The sequence below is a fragment of the Quercus lobata genome, chromosome 6 (genome assembly GCF_001633185.2).
Source record: "Quercus lobata isolate SW786 chromosome 6, ValleyOak3.0 Primary Assembly, whole genome shotgun sequence".
Lineage (NCBI taxonomy): Eukaryota > Viridiplantae > Streptophyta > Magnoliopsida > Fagales > Fagaceae > Quercus > Quercus lobata.
The window spans coordinates 33,671,903-33,695,317 of record NC_044909.1 but is presented as its reverse complement, the minus strand read 5'-3'; the positions used below and the strand labels follow the sequence as shown (position 1 = coordinate 33,695,317).

Genomic DNA, 23,415 nt, shown 5'->3' with positions numbered 1-23,415 from the left:
TTTAGTATTCTCTAGAAGACTATAGAATGGACCACTTAAAACACTGATCCTTGACCCTAGTCCTACACCCTTTTTTTTTTTCTTTTTTTAAGAAATAAGATTTGGCAGTATGAATGAATAGTGAGCTAGTCCTGCAGGATCAATAATAAAATGCCCGTTTAAAGATTTCGCCTAACTCCTTGAGCCGGCTCTGCCACTAACATCATCTACCGATCTACTGATAAGGATTTGATAGAGAAAGAAACACGTTTTGTATGAGAAAAGGTAAACCCATTAACAGGAAATAGGAATAAACATGACAGAAAATAGTTGATGACTTGATGGGAGAATTTATGAAGGACAAATATTTGTGTTCGAGAACCAGGAGAATACCACAATATGCCAAATTGCCAATCAAATCACCACCAAGCAAGCATTACCAAAACGCAAAACGACAATGAATTTCAAAACATGGCAGAATCGTAAAAACACTAATTCTCCTTCCACCTCAGTTTAACTAGCAATAGCTGTCCTCAGATATATGTTATCCTCATAGGTGCGCAACAAATCAATCAAGTCATTTTGGGTAATCCTTCACAGTTTAAAGTTTCATTTTCATATTCCTCTGTTTTTTATAAGCTCCAGTAACCGACGATTGATTAACCCAATGAATGACTGAGTAAGATAAAACTTCAAAAAAATTAGCAACCCATTTCACAAAGGAAGCAAAGAAAAGTCAGTTCCATTATGCATTGATGCCTAAACAAACATACAAAAAAGACTGAGCAAACCCAAACACTTCCTTCATTGAGACCATAGACTTCATATACACAGACCTAAACTTCTTTTCTAAAACAAACACCACTTATTTTTACCTAATTTCTACAGACTCAAGCAACAGCCCTCTTGGCTCTCTTAGCAGCAGGAGACTTAATGGATTTGGGTTGTTTGGGCTTAGCAGGAGTCGATTTCTTCGTCTTCTTAGGCCCAACTTTCTTCGTGACTTTCTTCACAGCCTTTTTACTTTTAGTAGCCTCTTGTTTCTTCGCAGCCTTAGTTGTTGTCGTTGCTCTGGTTTTCCTTGGCTTTTTCTCTGTGCTAGCCTTTGCAGCCTTGGTTGTTGTAGTTGTAACCTTCTCCTTTTTAGCCATTTCAGATAGCTTGTACGAGGCCTTGATTTTAATAAGCTTTCCTCTCAGAGCAGAGTTCTTCAATTGGAGACCCAAAATCTTCTTGTAATTCATAGGAAGCACATCCTTGTGCTTCTCTTCCATGTACTTCGCTATAGCATATGGACTCGACCCACTTCTCTCGTTCAAAGCCAACAGAGCTTCCTTGATCATCTGCAAAATCCCATAAAAAAAAATTCAAATTTATCGTACCAACAGGAAATTTAGCCTCAAAAAAATCAACAAACGAAAAAAAACTCGAAGATACCTGAAAGTATGGAGGATGATGAACAGTATTTTTGGGCTGTTTAGGCTTTTTCTCCTTTGGAACCTTAGGGGCTTTAGGCTTCTTCTCCTTAATGGGCTTTTCAGCCTGCTTCTTGGGCTCTCCGGCGACCGTGACCTCCGCCGCGACCACTTGCTCAACCTCTGCGATTGCTGACATTATGAATTCACAGATATTTTAGTAGTTAAATCTCACTAATTCTCACACTGCTTTAAAAAACTATATTGCCTCACTGTGACGCCACTGGAGATGGCCTTGTGAGTATTTATAGCGAGAGAGCGATCCGTGTGGTTAATGGAAGGCGGCTTCTGATTGGTTGGTTTTGTGGTAACGCGGATCGCCAACTTGTGCAAAGAGAGATCTAGAGCGTACGCGTGGGATGATATCTAAGCGTTGTTTAGAATGGGCTTTTATATTTTTTAGTGCGTCAATGGGATAGGTATTGTAAATTGAGGATAGGAATTCCAGCTTGGCTTTGTTTTTTTAAATGGTAGCTTGTGTGAGGAAGGTGTGTTTTCTGAATGGGTTTGTGACTGATTTTCTATGGATTGGAATTGAATTTCAGAATGAAATTTTTTTTCAGATTAAGGCCAAGAAACCAAGGATTATAATGTGGGTTGAATGAAGTAAAATGGTTAGGATTTGGGTGTGATAAAAAGACATCAAAGTCTAACAGTTTTTGTTCATTTCTTTTATGTTTTTATATAGAGAAATGATATGTCTACAACATTTTTATAATAAATTCTAAGTGACAAGTTGTTATTAATTGTTATTATTGAGGCAAAAAAGTTATCTTAGCGTTAGTTTGAAATTTGAACCAATAACAACTAACTACTTGTGATTTGTTGTAAAAATGTTGTAGATATAGCATCTCTCTTTTATACAGATCTTTTTTTTATTATTGATATGAAAGAGATAGAATGAAATTAAAATTTTCCAATTTAGGAGATTAACCAATAAGGGCATATTTGTTTCAATTTTATTTTTTTTCCGGTGTAAAATGTATATAATGAAATAATTAGCAAAAAATTTGTCTTTCGAGGAATTGTTCCATGAAATGAAGGTGATTCGTTGTATAGAAATAGACTAGTCAAGGCAGCACATGCAAGGCATGTGCTAGCCATGGGGAAAAAAATAGTGATTAGGATCAATTTTAGATTTTATTTGTATCACAAAATATAAATATAAATCATTTGATTTTTAAAATACAAAGAGATTTATATTAATCAAAAGAGATATTAATTTTAATAATTTTGATAATTATGTCATAAAAAGTTAATCTCAATCGTATAAAACCGTGACAAATCCTAGTCTAATATTTTATTATTTTATTTTGACCTATAACTTACACCTTAATAGTTGTAAATATATTGTAATAACAACAAAATGTCACAACATTTTTAGTTGTGCTAGATCTCAATATAATATTTTATTATTTTATTTTATTTTATTTTGATTCATAAGGAATTGACACATGCGTTACAACATTTTCATAATATCTCTATGTATACATTGTACTTAATTACAATGTAAATTTATATTATGGACACAAAAAAATTGGCAACTTTTGTACACATTTACAAACTTTGTAGAATATTTATCATTTTTTGTGCAAATGTGTATAATATTAACAACTTTTGTGTATTTACAATGTAAACTTGCATTGCAAGTACAAAGTAAACATATAAAGATCTTAAAAACAAAACAAAACAAAAACAAAGCTCAATCCAACTGGCATACTTGAAGGGGAAAGAAAAAGAAAAAGTGCACCTCACTAATTGAATAAACCAAATAACACTATTCATGAGCCTTTGGCTCTTTTTATATAGTTAATAGATATGCTAGCTTACATAAATATTTAAAAGAAAAAAAAACTTTAGGCACTGTATAAATTAATGTTAAAATGTTGTGGACTTATCATTTTTTTATTTGATGTATAAGAAACTGAGATCTCAACAATTGTAAAAATATTGTGATAATAATAAGAGTTGTAACATTTTCTCAAAACATTTATTTTTAGTTATGGTTGGTTACAGTCTCATATTTTATTATTTTATTTCGACTTGTAAGAAATTGACACGTCAATAATTGTGAAATTTGTTGTGTCAGTATAACAATATATATACTAGCTTACATAAATATTTAAAAAAAAAAAAAAAACTTTAGGCACTATAGCTACCATGCTAGTTGAATAAACCAAAAACACTACACAGTAAGTGTTGTAACATTTTCTTAAAACATTTATTTTTAGTTGTGGTTAGCCACAGTATCATATTTTATTATTTTATTTCGACTTGTAAGAAATTGACACGTCAATAATTGTGAAAATATTGTGAAATTTTTTGTGTCAGTATAACAATATATATACCAGCTTACATAAATATTTAAAAAAAAAAAACACAAACCGATTACTAAAAATAAAAAAAAAACTTTAGGCCTTCCATGCCAGTTGAATAAACCAAAAGCACTGCACGATAAGTGTTATAACATTTTCTCAAAATATTTATTTTTAGTTGTGGCTGGTCACAGTCTTATATTTTATAATTTTATTTTGACTTGTAAGAAATTGACACATCAATAATTGTGAAATTTGTTGTGTCAATATAATAACATATAGACTAGCTTACATAAATATTAAAAAATAAAATTAAAAAAAAAGCTGATCACTGAAAAAAATAAAAATAAAAAAATTTAGGCACTGTAGCTACCATGCCTGTTGAATAAACCAAAAGCACTGCACAATAAATGTTGTAACATTTTCTCGAAACATTTATTTTTAGTTGTGATTGGTCACAGTATCATATTTTATTATTTTATTTCGACTTATAAGAAATTGACACGTCAATAATCGTGAAAATATTGTGAAATTTGTTATGTCAGTATAACAATATATATACCAGCTTACATAAATATTTAAAAAAAAAAAAAAACATAAACCGATTACTAAAAAAAAAAACTTTAGGTGCCAGTTGAATAAACCAAAAGCACTGCACAATAAGTGTTGTAACATTTTCTCAAAACATTTATTTTTAATTGTGATTGGTCAGTCTCATATTTTATTATTTTATTTCGACTTGTAAGAAATTGGCATGTCAATAACTGTGAAAATATTGTGAAATTTGTTATATCAGTATAACAATATATATATCAGCTTACATAAATATTTAAAAGGAAAAAAAAAAAAACAAACCGATTACTAGAAAAAAAAAAAATGTAGCTACTGTAACTACAGTGCCACTTGGCATTGTAGTTACTATTCAAAACTTGGGAAAAAAAAAATGGCTCATGAAACCAAAGCATTGTAGCTACATTGCTTTAGCGTATACGTGCAAGTCAATAATTGTGAAAATATTGTGAAATTTGTTGTGTCAATATAACAATATATATACCAGCTTACATAAATATTTAAAAGGAAAAAAAAAAATAAAAAAATAAAAAAAACTATAGCTATTGTAGCTACAGTGCCACTTGGCATTGCAATTACTATTCAAAACTTGGGAAAAAAAAAAGTGGCTCACGAAACCAAAGCACTATAACTACAGTGATTTAGCGCATTCGTGCTTTTATATATATAGATTTATTTTCAGTTATGATTGGTCAAAGTTTCAAATTTTATTATTGTAGGGCCAGAGAGCTTACAACCCGGCCCTTTTCCCATTAAGGCCCAGTGCCTGTGCCGAGGATGGGATATGCCGAGGACGAGCAGCGAAAGTTCGAATTGCCCGTACTCACAACCGAGGACATCCCCGTCCTTGGCTTTCCAAGACTTCAAGAGAAAGATCAGTCTATCGTCTAAGGGAACCTCCCCAGCACCCTCGGAAGAGAAGGGGAGCAAAATAGGACTCATATGGGAATAGAGTATATAAGAGGCTCACGAAGAAGACATCACCTCCGCATTAAATACGCCTGCAAACGTATTGACCGTATTAATGGGAAAAGACTCTTGAATAGTGTAGTTTCGATTAGCGTAACTAACAAAAAGTTGAGTGAAGCGGCTGATGGGACGGGTGCTCGAGTAGGTACTTGCCTAATCAACAGGTGGAAGGTCAGGATCGACTGAAAAGGCCTATATAACATAAGAGCTGATACGCCAATAAAAAGGGGGGATGATCAGTCCTCCCAGCCATGGCGTCCTTAAGATAAGGAGAATAATAAGAGCTGAAAGCTCCTTAAACTCCTTGAATGAGATTCATTAACCGGACCAAACCAAACCGCCATCCGGTGACCAAGACCTAGCCTTTCAAACCCACGCTCTACAAATGATATTGTTTGGGCCCTCTTTACGTACGAGCCCAATATTAGGGTCGTCGCGGATCGAGCCCCTACAATTATTTTATTTTGACTTATAAGAAATTGACACTTGTGAAAATATTATGAAATTTGTTGTGTCAGTATAATAATATATATAAAAGTGAAAAAAAAAAGTACAAACGGAAGACTGGAAAAAAAAAAAAAATTGTTACTACTGCAGCAACAGTGCCGCTTGGTACTATAGCTACTGTTCAAAACTAAAAAAAAAAAAAAAGATAAAGTGGCTCACCAAAATGGCACTGTAAACAGTGCTAAAATACTAAAGCAGCAAAATGAAATTGATATCTCAATAATTGTGAAAATATTATGAAATTTATTGTATCAGTATAACAATATATATAAAAGGAAAAAATAAGTACAAACGGAAGACTAAAAATAAATAAATAAATAAATAACTGTAGCTACTGTAGCTATAGTGCCATTTGGAATTGTAACTACTGTTCAAAACTTAAAAAACAAAGACAAAGTGGCTCACCAAAATAACACTATAGATGAACAGTGCAAACTGTAGCAGCATTGTCGCTTTTCACAAAATATTTATTTTCAGTTGTAGTTAGTCACAGTTTCATATTTTATTATTTTATTTTAACTTATAAGAAATTGACACCTCAATAATTATGAAAATATTGTAAAATTTGTTGTATCAATACAACAATATATATAAAAGGAAAAAAAAAATACAAACGGAAGACTGAAAAAAAAAAAAAAGAAAAAGAAAAAGAAAGAGAAGTACCTCACCAAAGCACTGTTGCCGCTAAGGTGCTTGCACAGTGCAAACACTCTAAGTGCACAATGCCAAAGCACTACAGCAGCATTCACGCTTTTATAATACTAGTCAAGGCAGCACGTGCAAGGCACGTGCTAACTATCGGAAAAAAATAGTAAATAGGATCAATTTTAGATTTTATTTGTATCACAAAATATAAATATAAATCATTTGATTTTTAAAATACAAAGAGATTTATATTAATCAAAAGAGATATTAATTTTAAGAATTTTGATAATTATGTTATAAAAAGTTAATCTCAATCGTATAAGACCGTGACAAATCCTAGTCCAATATTTTATTATTTTATTTTGACCTATAACTTACACCTTAATAGTTGTGAATATATTGTAATAACAACAAAATGTCACGACATTTTTAGTTGTGTTAGATCTCGATGTAATATTTTATTATTTTATTTTGATTCATAAGGAATTGACATATACGTTACAACATTTTCATAATATCTCTATGTATACATTGTACTTAATTACAATGCAAATTTATATTATGGACACAAAAAAATGGCAAATTTTGTACACATTTACAAACTTTGTACAATATTTACCATTTTTTGTGCAAATGTGTATAATATTAACAACTTTTGTGTATTTACAATGTAAACTTGCATTGCAAGTACAAAGTAAATATATAAAGATCTTAAAAACAACCCAAAAAAAAAAAAAAAAAAAACTCAAACCAACTGACATACTTGAAGGGGAAAGAAAAAAAAAAAAGTGCACCTCACTAATTGAATAAACCAAAAAAATAATATTCATGAGCTTTTGGCTCTTTTTATATAGTTAATAGATACGCTAGCTTACATAAATATTAAAAAAAAAAAAAAAAAAAACTTTATTCATTGTATAAATTAATGGTAAAATGTTGTGGACTTAGCATTTTTTTTATTTGATGTATAAGAAATTGAGATCTCTACAATTGTAAAAATATTGTGATAATAATAAGAGTTGTAACATTTTCTCAAAACATTTACTTTTAGTTGTGGTTGGTTACAGTCTCATATTTTATTATTTTATTTCAACTTGTAAGAAATTGACACATCAATAATTTTGAAATTTGTTGTGTCAGTATAACAATATATATACCAACTTACATAAATATTAAAAAAAAAAACACAAACCGATTATTGAAAAAAAAAAAAAAAAAACTTTAAGCACTGTAGCTACTGTGATAGTTGAATAAACCAAAAACACTACACAATATGTGTTGTAACATTTTCTCAAAACATTTATTTTTAATTGTGATTAGTCACAGTCTCATATTTTATTATTTTATTTTGGCTTGCAAAAAATTGACACGTCAATAATTAAGAAAATATTGTGAAATTTGTTGTGTCAGTATAACAATATATATACCAGCTTACATAAATATTTAAAAGAAAAAAAAACACAAACCAATTACTAAAAATAAAATAAAAAACTTTAGGCCTACCATGACAGTTGAATAAACCAAAAGCACTGCACGATAAGTGTTGTAACATTTTTTCAAAACATTTATTTTTAGTTGTGGCTGGTCATAGTCTCATATTTTATTATTTTATTTCAACTTATAAGAAATTGACACATCAATAATTATGAAAATATTGTGAAATTTGTTGTGTCAATATAACAATATATAGACCAGCTTACATAATTTTTTTTTTTTTTTTTAAAGTTGATTACTAAAAAAAAAAAAATTTAGGCATTGTAGCTACCGTGCCAGTTGAATAAACCAAAAGCACTACACAATAAGTGTTATAACATTTTCTCAAAACATTTATTTTTAGTTGTGATTGGTCACAGTCTCATATTTTATTTCGACTTGTAAGAAATTGACACGTTAATAATTGTGAAAATATTGTGAAATTTGTTGTGTCAGTATAACAATATATATACCAGCTTACATAAATATTTAAAAAAAAAACATAAACCGATTACTAAAAAAAAAAAAAAAAACTTTAGGCACGGTAGCTACCGTGCTAGTTGAATAAACCAAAAGCACTACACAATAAGTGTTGTAACATTTTCTCAAAACATTTATTTTTAGTTGTGATTGGTCAGTCTCATATTTTATTATTTTATTTCAACTTGTAAGAAATTGGCACGTCAATAATTGTGAAAATATTGTGAAATTTGTTGCATCAGTATAACAATATTACCAGCTTACATAAATATTTAAAAGGAAAAAAAAAAACAAACAAACAAACCGATTACTGGAAAAAAAATAAAAAAATGTAGCTACTGTAGCTACAGTGCCACTTGGCACTGTAGTTATTGTTCAAAACTTGGGAAAAAAAAAGTGGCTCATGAAACCAAAGCACTGTAGTTACAGTGCTTTCGCGTATTCGTGCACGTCAATAATTGTGAAATTTGTTGTGTCAATAAAACAATATATATACCGGCTTACATAAATATTTAAAAGGAAAAAAAAAAAAAAAAAAACACAAACCGATTACATGAAAAAAAATAAAAATAAAAATAAAAAATAACTATAGCTATTGTAGCTACAGTGCCACTGGGCATTACAGTTACTATTCAAAACTTGGGAAAAAAAAAAAGTGGCTCACAAAATCAAAGCACTGTAGCTACAGTGATTTAGCGCATTCGTGCTTTTATATATATAGATTTATTTTTAGTTGTGGTTGGTCAAAATTTCATATTTTATTATTTTATTTTGACTTATAAGAAATTGATACCTGTGAAAATATTATAAAATTTGTTGTGTCAGTATAACAATATATATAAAAGGGAAAAAAAAGTACAAACGGAAGACTGGAAAAAAAAAAAATTTTGTTACTACTATAGCTATAGTGCCGCTTGGTACTGTAGCTACTGTTCAAAACTTAAAAAAATAAAAAATAAAAAATAAAAGACAAAGACAAAGTGGCTCACCAAAATGGCACTGTAGAAGAATAGTGCTAAAACACTAAAATAGTAAAATGAAATTGACATCTCAATAATTGTGAAAATATTGTGAAATTTGCTGTATCAGTATAACAATATATATAAAAGAAAAAAAAAGTACAAACGGAAGACTAGAAAAAATAAATAAATAAAAAACTGTAGCTATTGTAGCTATAATGCCATTTGAAATTGTAGCTACTGTTCAAAACTTAAAAAACAAAGACAAAGTGGCTCACCAAAATAACACTATAGATGAACAGTGCAAACTGTAGCGACATTGTTGCTTTGTGGTTGGTCACAGTTTCATATTTTATTATTTTATTTTAACTTATAAGAAATTGACACCTCAATAATTGTGAAATTTGTTGTGTTAATACAACAATATATATAAAAAAAAGGAAAAAAAAAAAAAAACAAACGAAAGACTGAAAAAAAAAAAAAAAAAAAAAAAAAAAAAAAAAAGAAGAAGAAGAGAGAAGTGTCTCACCAAAGTACTATTGCTGCTACAGTGCTTGCACAGTGCAAACACTCTGAGTGCACAGTGCCGAAGTACTATAGCGGCATTCGCACTGAACAATGCAAATTGTAGCGGAATTGTTGCTTTTCACAAAATATTTATTTTCAGTTGTGGTTGGTCACAGTTTCATATTTTATTATTTTATTTTAACTTATAAGAAATTGACACATCAATAATTGTGAAAATATTATGAAATTTTTTGTGTCAATACAACAATATATATAAAAGGAAAAAAAAAAAAACGGAAGACTGAAAAAAAGAAAAAAAAAGAAAAAAAAAAAAAGAGAAGTGCCTCACCAAAATACTGTTGCCGCTACAGTACTTGTACAGTGCAAACACTCTGAATGTACAGTGCCGAAATACTGTAGCAACATTCGCGCTTTTATAATATAAAGATAAAGAAATATTATGGTTTTTCGTATTCAATAAAAGATGTATATTATACGGTCAAAATAACATTTTTGTCCATTAACTATAATTTCAAGTTTCAATTTCATCCTATGTTTTTTTGTACCATTCCTTTTGTTTTTATATTAATAATATTATTATTCAACAAAAGCAAATTCAATTTCGTAAATCATCATTGACATGGGATTATATTCCTACTTGGTAAGAACATCATTATTGGTGGTGGTAAAATAGCTTTTTAGTTATTTTACAACCTCAGACTCTAATTAGTGCCCAACATTGGTGGAGCCAAAGGCAAATTTTTTTGCCTTTTTGCTACAATGAACTACCAAGACTAGCAGTTCACTATAGCAAGGTAGGCATAATAATAATTAAAAAAAAAAATTACTTTATCACTTATTGAGGTTCATGGCAAAGAGAAAGTGAGAAAGAAATTAATAAAAAAAAATAGTGTTTGGTTGATGGGAAAAATAAAAACATTGATGCAAGATGTGTTGTGAAATTATGTATTAAAATAAATATAATAGTTTATTGAGATGTTAAATGCTAAAAATTTTAGCTCCACCGATACAGATACAGATGCTCTAAGTTCCTAACAATTATTAGCAAGAATTGCATCTAGGGAAATATTAAAAAAAAAAAAAAATCATTTAGAAATTTTTTTTTTATTTTATTTTTAAATGTAGGTTTCTTTTTATCCTCTTAATCGTACTCTAGACATATGTCTCATAGATGATGAATAACCAATGAAGTGGACCTTTGAAAGGAGGGAAGATGACTTGAGAATAATACTCCCAAAAATGAGCATTTGAACTTTTTCGGTCACTACTAGTCTTGCATGCCAATTTCAAGCCCAAATTCAATATAACAAATTATAATAATCAACATGAGTTGGTGAATATTTCTCTTTACTTGTAAATAAATAGTAAAGATTGAGCACTGTATATTTCCTTATTGGTTGTCTATGGCCTAAACCCTAACTGCCACAGATTTAAGAACTATCTAACGATTTGTTCAAATCTACAAGGTTTGGGATTTGCTCAAACACAACCTTCCTTTCATATCCAAACATCAAATATAGCACTTTCAAGAATATCCTACAAGTAATACAATATTGCACTTCCAAGAATATGCCACAAGCAAGTCATGTCTAGGAAGAGAGGATAAGTTGAGTGATACATGTTGTGGTTTTTTATGGAACTTTAAATGTTACTAGCTATAGACTTCTTGAATTTTTGGCTTTTTTGGAAGATAATATATTGATTACTTTGCACAAGGTCATCGAACTAGTTGAAGTCCCCTGTGGGTTTAGGGTTCATTACCTACTAAGTTGAATGGGTCCTTTTTTTTAGCCTTTAAATTAGGGATCATTCTTCCTATAATACCTTACTCACCTGAGCTTGAGATCAAAAGTCTCTTGAATAATGAGCTCTTGATCTATCTTTTGTAAGCAAGGGCCTTATTACATGAGTTGGTAATTAGAGGAAAGATAGTTATAATTTTAGTATTTGAATAGAGGATTCTTTACTCGGCAAGATGAAATACAGGTTATGGCACAATAATTATGGCATAAGCCTACTAGTTGGTGATTGGTGCAATGGTGTGAAGATGAACTTGACATGTACCCTTGTAGTATGCTTAAGGTCCGTTTGGATTGATCTTATTTTTGCTAAAATCGAAAATACTGTAGTAAAATAATTTTTAAATGTGTGCCGTAAAACCCATTTTTAATAAAAAAGTTGCTGAAAAGTGAAATTTATGGGTCCGTAAACAGTGCACGAATGCACTGTTCACCATGGAATTGTCCACCATTACGGTTACTGTTTATAAACAGTATATGAACAGTAACCGCACTCTCAACTTAAACGCGTGCAAAAAAAAAAAAAAAATGCGAAGCTGAAAACGCAAAGCATTAAACGCAGAATCCAAACAGCTTCTTACCTTCCATTTGTGTGTATGAGTTTCCCTGTAAACACACCCGGCTCCATCGCAGGCTTGGGCTATTGATTGGGCCTCTAAAACTTGGCCTCGACTAGTTGGGTCCGTTATCTCTCATTGTGGGCCATGTGACAGACTCTGTGGTCATAGATTCTTTTCTACAGTAGCATGTACTGGGATTCCTCTTGGAAATACTTTGAATTGGGGTTTTGCTTTTCTCTCGGCCCCTATTGATTTGGGCATGTACTGGGTTTTTTTTTTTGCTTGGTTAATATGGCCCAATACAAAAGAATGGGCTCGAAACAAAAAGTTACCCGAGTGCCGAGTGTGCTTTTTTTTTTTTTTTTTTTTTTTTTTTTTTTTTTTTTTTTTTTTTTTTTTTTTTTTAAGGAAATAATAATATTTATTAGAAAACACGAACATGAAAATGGTATATAGAGTTTTTTAAACAAATTTATAATATACGAATTACATAACTAGAGTATCATTACAAAAAGGTTTTACATTTGTAATAGTAGCCTAGGGTTATAAGGACTGAAACTCTAACACACACAACTAACGTGGGATAAATATCCTTTTTTTTTTTTTTTTGAGGAAACAATAATACTTATTATAACCCCTGACTAATACTACAAAAGTTAGATTATTTTGTAGTAGTACTCTAATTATGTAATATATTATAAACCTGTTTTAAAAACTCTATAAGTATGCGTTTGATTTACTTTTTCTTATTAGCTTATTTAATTTATTTATTTAGGGTCCGCTTAATGTATACACTCAAAAAAAAAAAAAAATTATATGCATTTAGGAAACTTATTATGGAAAAGTGAAAGTTGGTAAGTGCACGTTAATCAACCATTTTATGAAATTTTTTATGAAAAATTAAAAAAGTTATCAAAAAAATAAATTACTTTTTTCATTTTCCCCTAAAAAGAATTTAAAATGATTTTCTAATATATGCCCTAAAGGCATATGTTAGTAAAACCAGGGGTAGCTCTACATTGATGAAAAAAAAATTATTATATATAAATTAAAAAAATTTATGATTTTTTTTTTTATCTTTAAAAAAAAAAATTGTGACCACCCTAAATTTTTCTAGGCCCAACATAAATAAACTTTGGACAATTTTTGGCAACAAACTTGGTTGTAGATTAAGGCCACAACTCCACTTAATTTTTTTTTTTTTTTGGCTAAAATGCAAAACACACCCTCTATGTTTCACCAAAATTTATTTCAGTCCTCTAACTTTGTTTTAGTTCATTTCAGTCCTCTAATTTTTAAGTTTATTCAATTAAGATTTTTCTATCTTTTGCTATATGTTGCGGTTAATTTTCTAATTTTTAAAAAATTTCTTCAATTTTTTTTAATAAAAAAAATTCAATTAATGATTGAAAAATATTTTCCAAATTTTTTTTCCAATAAATTTTAACAAAAGTTGACGGAAATGCCTTAAATGAGTAAATCTGAAACTTAGAGCACTAAAATAAAAGAAAACAAAGTTAGAGAACTAAAATGAATTATGAAGAAACTTAGAGGGTGAATTATGCATTTTAGCCATTTTTTTATTGAATAAATTTTGACAAATTCATCATTAGATTATATTTTCTTTTTATATCCTCCATATTTACAAAATATCAATAAAATCAAAGATCAATAGCTATATCATCAATCAAATATTTAAATTTTGAGTTTTTATAATCTAAAATTATACATAAAAAATAAGTTTATAGATTAAATAGTAAATTCAATTGACATGAAATTTAACATGTATTTTAAAAATATAAAGAATATGCAATTCAACAGTTAGATTTTCAAAATATACAGTCATGTTAATTTGTTTAGTAAGAATTATAACCTTAAGTTATAACTAGGTTTGTAACAAAATTTTGCACTTAAACTTTAGTTCCCTTAACAATATATTAAGCATTTACAAACAAAATTGAAAAGCCCAAAATTTTTTAATTGAAGTAAAATATTATAAAATTTAAGTTTTATAATGATCACCTTAGAAAAATTTGATGGAGCCACAACCGATAAAATTCATTTATTTATACAAATTTTGTATTTAAAAAAAAAAATAAAAGAAGAAGACTAATGAGGTGGTAAACGCACGTTACTCGCTGGAATACGGCGTTGATAATGCTTCTTTGAAGTACACCGTGCTTGACCGCGTGTTTTTTTTTTTTTTTTGTTAAAAGACCGCGTGTTTTGCAATGCACGAAATGGTCCAATTTTAATTATAATAAAGACTAACACCAAAAGACAAAAAAAAAGGTTAACACTTAACAGGTCCGTAGACTTTTCTCAAAGTAGTACGTTTGTTTTGTCTGATTGGAGGAACGAGAGTGTGTGTGATAAGTCATGAGTCACGAGTCATGACTTATGATTATGATTCCTCTTCCCTTGCAAAACGCTGATCTGATCAAAACGGTGCTCTTGTACTCTTGTATAGTTTTAGTTTTGATATCATTACATTACATTACTTTTCTTTCTTGATTTTTCAAAAGACTGAAAAAGCTGAAACGTGGTCGTATTGCCGCCCCTCCTTAATAAACCTTAACTTGTCAAAATGGACAGACAGACAGACAAACAGCTAGGTGCCTAGGAAGAGACACCGCCTCTCCCAAACTTTCAAAGAAGAACCCCAAAAAAAAAAAAAAAAATTTCAATTTCAACTCCGCGTTTCTTCTCTATTTTGAGTCTTGACTCTTTCTCTCTCTCTCTCTGGTAAGCTTCGTGTCCTAATTCCCACTTTTAAAAAAAATTTATTGCAAATTTTATTTGAATAAGATTCAATACAGTTTATATTGTTATATTCTTGTACATTCAGTTGTTCCTTATAAGTATCTTTTTGTGTCGTAAGTATTAAAATTTCAAACTCTTACATGATCTGAGGAAATTTAAATACAGGAAAAATTCTTATGTACTATATAGTTATCATTCTGTTTACTCTTAGTTCTGAGCTTGACTATAATCCTTATGCTTTTTTTTTTTTTTTTTTTTTTTTTCTAATAATTATTTCGTGGTATTTTATGAATTTATCATTTGTCAACGGATTGTTTGCATATGTGTAATTTCTAACTGTTCCTATCATGTCTTCCCATTTTTCCTTTTTTATATAGATTGAAGTAGAATGATATCTGAATTTTTTTTTTTTAAATAAAAAAAGAGCAATATGGGTAAATAACAACAATAGAGAGAAGCTAAGGGAGAATTTGTTAGGTTTTTGCAGTGGAGCCAATATATTGCAAATTCAAGGTCCCCAGTGTTGTTATGATTTTAGCTAATAAGCTGTTGAATTTTGATGTTAAACTTGGTGGTGTTGGGGGGTCTCTTTCTTGTTTATAATAGCAGCTGCAGAACAAAGAAACCGATAATAAAAGAAACAATATTAGGAAAAAATATACGTGGGAAGTAGGGTGGTGCCCAATGGGTTGTTTTAGTGAAAATCTTAGGCCTAGGATTTTATGAGGCTGTGATTGCAATACCTTGGATTATGTGGAATGGGTTTGATAACTGTGTGTTGAGTCTCTTGGTTATATGCCAAGTTGAATTGAGTTATATAACGATTACGAGAAGCTCTAAAGGCCAGTTTGGATTGAGGGGCAGGGAGGGGGAGCAGAGAGAAGTAGAGTAGAGTTGGTCGAAAACGGAACCGATTTCTGACCAACTCAACTATTCTCTACTTCCCTCTGCTCCCCCTCAATCCAAACTGGCCATAATTGTAATTTGACTAGTCCTTTTGGGTATAATGTAGATGTGCTTGACAGTGATTGCAATGAGAAACTTAACTAGAATGTTCAATAGTACAGCATTTGTGTATCATTGAATAATTCCTACACTTGTGAAATTCTTAAGCACTAAAGAAACATTGTCCTGGGGATAATTTTTGAGTTTGTCAACCCTGTCATAGGCATCCTTTTCTTCCACCTTGATCTAAGATTTTGTGCCTTTTACTGCTGCAGAAATGTAATGTTTGAGGATGGATTTATAGCTTTGACTTCTACAGTAGCTGCTTATGGTATGATCTTTACTTCCCTGTATTGGTTCTTATATATGCTTCCAAATACGGTCAGTGCTCTTCAAAATTATCACTGTTGTTAACATGGAAGTTCTTCCTAATTTGAAATATGTAAAAATTCAATCTGTACGAAAGCTGTTTATAGCTGAGTGAGCTTTTGGTTTACATATCAGCCTCTGATTTATGACAAATGGGATTAGAAGACATGATTAACTGGATTTGTACTGACTTTTTGTCATAATGTGATTAAGGAGCATTTGATGCAAACGTACATGACCATTGTGGCTGAGAAGGATGTTGCTGTCCAAGAACGTGATACGGCTATCCAAGAACTAAAAATTGTGCTTTTTGAAAAGGAAGAAGCTCTTGCTGAGCGGGACAGAGCAATCCAGGAGCGGGATGCAGCAATTGCTGAACACAAACTTATATTGGAAAGCTATGATGCTCTTAATGCTTTGTACTTCAGAGAATGCTCTATGAGTGATGATAAGTCAATCACAGTTTCGCTAGGAAATGGAATCTCTCCTGCACCAAAACATGGGCACCATCACTTGTCTGAAGCTGCATTATCTACTAGGAATGTTCCTCTAAGTGATGCATTATCAACTTCTGCTGTAGCTACTGGGGTCACCAAGTCTTTCAGAAAGGGCAGGAGAGGTGCCATAGATGCAAGAAAGCAGGTTACTACCTCCACATCAAGTGGATGGAAAGACGAGCATGATTTTGGTGGCAATGGGATAGACAGTCAGCTTGATATGTCAGAGCTTGAGTGGGAAACTAAATCGGATTTGAACAAGTTCAATTTTGATGAGTCCACAATGCCAGCGCCGGTTTGCTCTTGCACTGGAGAAGTTCAGCAATGCTATAAGTGGGGAAATGGTGGATGGCAATCAGCATGCTGCACAACCAAGATGTCGATGTATCCACTGCCCCATGTGCCCAATAAGCGCCGCGCCCGTGTAGGAGGCCGGAAGATGAGTGGTAGTGTCTTTTCTAAACTACTTTGTCGGCTTATTGATGATGGTCATGACTTGTCTGCTCCAGTAGACCTTAAGAATCACTGGGGCAAGCACGGGACTAATCGCTATAGTACCATCAAGTAGCCTGTAAATGTAGGATTTGCCGACTTGATAAAGGATGGAAGAAGAATTATAGTAACAAGGTCAGTGCCCAAATTTTTTGTTAGGGAAATGGGCAAAACAGAGATGATATGCTAATCATTCATAGTTATGTCTAGTAGGCTATTCTATAGGAAGCTTTGCTGTTATAAATCTTACTTTTGTTTGCTTATACATTTTTTTCTTACCGTGAAAAAAAGAAAGCCGAAAGGAAATTCACCTGAGGGCAGGCAGTTCTCAAATTTTTTTATGGAGCAGTGATCGAGTAGTATTATCTGTCATGAAAAAAAAAAAGGCGAAAATACAATATTAGTCCTTGAAGTTTATCCACCGAGTGTTTTTGGTCTTTAAAGTTTCAAGTAATCATTATTGGTTCTTGGAGTTTATAAAATGAGCGTTGTTGGTCCTTTATTCAACCTCTGTTAGTGGAGTAGTGATGTGTCAATTTTTTTTAATGATGTGGCAACAACTTTTATTATTAATAAATTACATGTCAACAAACCCACTATGCTCTCTACCATCTCAAGTTTTTCTTTTCTAGCCTCAAGTCTGCCAGACCCAATTCTTTTTTTTGATTTATTATGGCTGAGCTTGCTTCCAAAGAGACCCACTTCAAGATTTGTAGCCAGATTTAATTTGTCGTAGCTAGGGTTATTGGTCTTTATTCAACTTCGTTAGTGGAGTAGTGATGTGTCAATTTTTTTTAATGATGTGGCAACAACTTTTATTATTAATAAATTACATGTCAACAAACCCACCATACTCTCTGTCATCTCAAGTTTTTCTTTTCTAGCCTCGAGTATGCCAGACACAATTCTTATTTATTTATTTATTTATTATGGCTGAGCTTGCTTCCAAAGAGACCCACTTCAAGATTTGTGGCCAGATTTAATTTGTCGTAGCTAGGGTTATTGGTCTTCATAGGAAATGTTTTGTAATGGGTTGCGTAATTCAAGCTTAGATCTTGGGTTGATCTTTGTCTAATATGGATTTGTTGCTCTTTATGGAAGTTGAGTTTATTTCATGGAGGTTGAATTTGGGATTGTATATTGTAAATTTATAATTATCATTAAGAGAGAATACAACTTTCATTCTTTCTCTCATGGAGCTGTCTCTCGGTTTCTCCGTTCTTGATATTTGCTGCACTACTTTCTTCTTCATAAATCTTAGCCTTCACGCTTCTCTATGAGAAACTTTTACTTGGCCCATTACTGAAATTTTAGCCGAGACCTAACTAGGCATTCACATTGCACTGGTGAATGGCTGACATGAGGCACTGGCCACTGGGATCGAAAGAGAGAACTTGGGATTGGAGGGTGGTGGGTTTGCCACATCATGTAATTTGTTAATAATAAAAATTGTTGCCACATCATAACACATCACTATTTTGATAGACACATAAGCAATAAAATTTAACATATGTTGATGGAATGACCAATTGAGATCATTTTTTTAACTTTATAAACTAATAGCACTTATTTGAAACTTTAAGGACTGAAAGCACTTACTAAGAGTAACCACATCAGTGTGTCTAAAAGATTCGGTCTATTTTACACAAAATACTGACTTTTTCTATTTTACACCATCAATTTTACAAAACACCCACATCAGTTTATCTATTATACACACATTTTTATTAAAATAATATTTTCCTTATTTTTTATTATTATTTCCCACCTAACCCCACCAACCCTTCTTTTTTTTTCTGAATACACCCCTTTTCACTTCTTCTTCTTATTCTTATCTCTATCTCTGCCACTCTTTCTTCTCTTCTTTTAATTTTTTTTTGTTGAGAATCTTTTTCTTTCCTCTTCTTCTTTTACAATTTGGGTTTTATACTTTTATTATAGATGATGATTTTGGGTTGGGTTTGATTAAGGCAGGGATTTTGGGCGGAGAAAGCAAAATTTTTGGGTGGAGAAAATGGTGATTTTGGCATCTTCTTCTTTCTTTCTTCTTCTTCTCCTTCTTCTTTTTTCAATTTTGGTTTGATTATTTATATGAATTTGTATATGGGTTTGATGAATTTGGATCTAGATTTGGTGTGTCCATGTTGTTGTGGTGGTGGTTGCCGGTGTTGGGTTGCAGTGGTTGTGCTTAGCGGTTAGCAGTGCTGGGTTGTTGTGATGGTCAGCTGCTTCTTCTTCTTCTTGGCATTGATGAGTGGGTGAGAGAGGGTCTGATAAGGCAAGAGTGAGGAGAGAGAAAAAAATATAAAAAAATATATAGAAGAGCTACAGTAACTGTACACGGTTACTGTAGCTCATGAAAATTTTTAGAAGACTTTACACAATTTTACATGAGCTGATAAGGGAGATTTTTTGACCAAAATGTGTAAAATGGAGGAGTTTTTGTATTATAGAAGACTATCCACCAACTGATATAGATGCTCTAAGTAAACTTTAGGAAACAATAGTATATTTTTGCTATAAAAAAAAATCAGTAGGTTTTCCTATGCTTATATCGTTATGCGTTCATATCTTTTTAGTTCTTTTTACATCAAGGTAAATAGGCTTGTGTAATTAAAATTATTATTTTAAGCTATATATGATAATTGGGGATTCAAAAACTAGCGTGGAATACATTACATGTATCGTGTTCACAGGCAATACAGAGATGAAGGATACAAAAAGCATAGCTAGAGGACACCACACACCCAGGGCCATTCATTTCCATTTTACAATTGTTTTCAAGATTGATACAATAATAGATAATCAATCGAAGTGACTGTTTAGCTTTTTCTTCATCTTCTTCTTTCGCCAAACAGTTGATCCCTGTATAATTTTGCAGTCATATATCAAACCTCAAGACCATTTCAAGAAAGTACTTTTTTTTTTTTGGGCTTACAAGTGGGATTGGAATTATCATTAGATCACAAGGCCATTGATAGATAATAGATTTAGATAATACACGGAAGAAGCCACAGTTGTGTATTTATGTTCAGATTTTATTTCTTGGCAACTCAATTACTCAACCTGCTCAATCGTGCCCCATTAAAACAGATCGTATCAACCTTAAAAAAAAACCCATGTGATGGCACGCATCAATTAAGTATACAAGATTAGTTGGCCCAAACCGAAAACTCAAGTTCAAGTCAAATAAGTAAAATTAGAGTTTCATATTATTTGAATGTCACATCACGTTAACAAGAAAGAATGAAAAATACGCATAAATAAATAAATAAAATGCAAATGCCATATGTTATAATTCTCTCTAAAAAAACAAAAACGCAGTCCCACGCCATACATGTACTGAAATATCTTTAGATAGGATGCATATAACTTCCGCGATTGGACTATTGTGATAGTATCCATTTCTCAAGCTAAGACTTTTCTAGAGACTTGTGTCATGCGGCCCAAGCTAAGACTTTTCTAGAGACTCACATTTGGTAGACTATCTAAACAACACATTTTCAGTTTTTAAACAACATTATACATATTTCCAAATACTTTTTCACCCACACGAATTTCAAAAACCTACAAACAACATTACTCAAATTTCAGATTTGGAACCAAATAGTTAAGTTGATAGCAATGGGGGGGAAGGATAGAGTGAGAACTTCCTAGTACATGGCTGAAATGATTGGTCATCTGCAATGCTGATTATATTCTTCAGATGATTTAATTAAACTCTAAATCGACCAAATTCTTCAGATTATATATCAATTCAAAAACTTATACCAAGGTAGCAGTAATATCTGGTGCTAGTTCAACTTTCATTATTTTACAATAGCCCACTGATCCAGCTTTTTGATGTGGAGACTAACACTGGCATAACTCTGAGCTAGGTCACCCAAAATACATGTTTTTGCTAAAAAGAAGAATGAAGAAATAATAAGAAAACTCTACAAGTAGGCATCGCAACCATCTTGAAACTTGGAATCCATCAGAACAGATAAAAATTAGACTGGGGTACTTGATTAATTAAATAGGACACTTTGCAGTCAACAGCCAAACATACAATAGGTTCGCAAGAAGCTGTCATAAATGCACAGGTCTAAGTACCTGGAATATGTAGCCAAGAAGCCACTCTTAATTCTACAGTACCATGCAAGGAGGCTCCACCATTTTGCTCAGCTGTGGAGCCCATTGCTGTCAAGCATCCACTTAAACATAGATAAAAATTATGAAACACCAACTTTAAGAAGTAACCAAATGCATGTTTTTAAAATATTTTCAATGAGCTTATAGCCTTATACAAGGCATATCATAATCTTCAGAAAATACCACAAGAGATACCTCAACTTTTCCCATTCTATCAAATGAAGCTAAATTCTACATGATTTTTCCACACAACCACCCTTGCATCAAGCATTCGGGGATGGTAAGCAGACAAGATGAAAAGGAGGAAAGTTGAGGGAAAATATTTCTAGAAGCCTCAATATATGGAGAAATGAAAAGTTCATAAATATCAGTCATTATAGGTCAAATTTTGAAATGATGGATCATTTGTTGTGAAATTGACAAACAAAAAACAAAAAAAAACACATGTTGAATCCACCAACAGCAAGTAATAAAAACACTTTGTTATTTTTTAGATACTGCATCATTCATTGTGAAATTGAAGTACAAAGTTTTTTTGGTTAAATTCAGCACAAGAAAAATATAAGACAGACTTGAGAAGTTAGAAATTACCATTCCAAAACAACCCTAATCACACTCTAGATATTGGTAATCTATTAATGAAATTTAAATTAAGAAAGATCTTTCATATAATTTTAAAAGGCCACAAAACCTAGTATTAGTAAATGAAGCAAAAAAAGAAAGCAACATAATTTTCGAAGGGGAAATATATAGACATATATCCAAACTCATTTTTGCATCAAACTGTCAGAGTACACCTAAGACAGTCTCCTAAAACCCATGATTCAATTGCAATATCCATGGTCTCTGTTTCCATTAGTAATAGTCCCTATGACAATCAACTAAAAATGACAAAACACAATGTCCTATGTCTTAGTGCCCAATAGTAACCAATCCTAAAACAATCTATAGAATCATAACATCTAACACCACAAATAGAGGCTATTGTACTTTCAGAAAAATTCAAACCAATTAGCTCACTAATGCTCAATTGGAAATACAGTGGAAACCGACTGGTTCAATTAAAAACCAAATCCACTCAAGGTAATGCCCTCAATTCACAATGGAACAGAGAAATAGCACATATAACACCACCAGAAATGCTAACAAACTAGGAAAGCAATTCAACCATCTTAAGTTCAAGAAGCAGATTCTTTTCCTATCAAACTTCAATTCGCGATGGAACGCCAATATTTTTTTACTTGCCAATGCCTTAGTAAAAATCAAAATTAGAATGCAACTAAACCTTAAAAACTTTCTGACTGTTGTCTCACCAAAAAATTTAAATTAAAAAAATCAACTACGATCTTAACCACACCAAATGATGCGAGTTAAGTAGAAATACCACAGAGATCTCCCACAGAAAGAAAACACATGCTATTGAACTTGATCAAGTACTATAGTTGACCAGATCTGTCACTTGTGTTCGCCGCAGAAGCATCAAACAAAATATTTCAAATCTTGATTCTATAAAGGGGCAACATTTTTTTGTAAGATAAAATGCAGAGGCATACTTTCAGATGAACAATTTCATCAACCAGCAAGATACCGCAAAGATTAACTGGATGTAACTAAGGACAACACAGTTAAACAACCATCCCCACCCCCCCCCCACCCAACCCCCCCCCCCCCCCAAAAAAAAATTTCCTTTCCTTTCTACTCAAGTAGACATTAAGAAGAACAAGATCCTCCCCAATCCATAACCATAAGTAACTCCAATAATATTGTTTATTTAATACTTTATCAAAACAATATGAATCCTCTGTCATGCATACAAAATATGAAACCTCTTTCTCTCTCCAGAAAAACACTAGAGATATTCTCCAAAGAGCCTCCATCTGCATTTTAAAATTTTAACCTCTGCATCCCCACTGATAACAGGTTAAAACCTAAATCTGATTCATCTGAACTTGTTAC

General features: G+C 31.6%; 2 protein-coding genes and 1 long non-coding RNA gene across 7 annotated transcripts; 1 reads left to right on the top strand and 2 right to left on the bottom strand.

The window, feature by feature from the left end:
- Positions 1-691: 691 nt before the first annotated feature.
- On the bottom strand, positions 692-1,682 carry LOC115993909 (histone H1-like). The gene is made up of 2 exons (XM_031117897.1): positions 1,417-1,682; positions 692-1,322 (listed from the first exon to the last, which is right to left on the bottom strand). Exons 1-2 carry the CDS (start codon positions 1,591-1,593, stop codon positions 870-872), a joined length of 630 nt encoding a protein of 209 aa, XP_030973757.1. The 5' UTR covers positions 1,594-1,682; the 3' UTR covers positions 692-869.
- Positions 1,683-14,690: 13,008 nt separating this feature from the next.
- LOC115951022 (protein BASIC PENTACYSTEINE6-like) lies at positions 14,691-17,710 on the top strand. 4 transcript variants are annotated; one of them, XM_031068338.1, is made up of 3 exons: positions 14,691-15,001; positions 16,242-16,298; positions 16,550-17,710. In XM_031068338.1, the coding sequence occupies exons 2-3, from the start codon at positions 16,296-16,298 to the stop codon at positions 17,399-17,401; spliced, it is 855 nt and encodes a 284-aa protein (XP_030924198.1). In that variant the 5' UTR covers positions 14,691-15,001; positions 16,242-16,295; the 3' UTR covers positions 17,402-17,710. The 4 variants fall into 4 exon arrangements, with proteins under 4 accessions (XP_030924198.1, XP_030924196.1, XP_030924199.1 ...); XM_031068336.1 differs by having other exon boundaries at positions 14,691-15,004; positions 16,243-16,298; XM_031068339.1 differs by lacking the exon at positions 14,691-15,001 and adding an exon at positions 15,116-15,135 and having other exon boundaries at positions 16,243-16,298.
- Positions 17,711-19,935: 2,225 nt separating this feature from the next.
- Positions 19,936-23,108, bottom strand: LOC115950726. 2 transcript variants are annotated; one of them, XR_004083100.1, is made up of 2 exons: positions 21,421-23,108; positions 19,936-21,226 (listed from the first exon to the last, which is right to left on the bottom strand). It is a non-coding gene; the product is annotated as an uncharacterized LOC115950726 (long non-coding RNA). The 2 variants fall into 2 exon arrangements; XR_004083099.1 differs by having other exon boundaries at positions 19,936-20,190.
- Between the last annotated feature and the right edge of the window lie 307 nt (positions 23,109-23,415).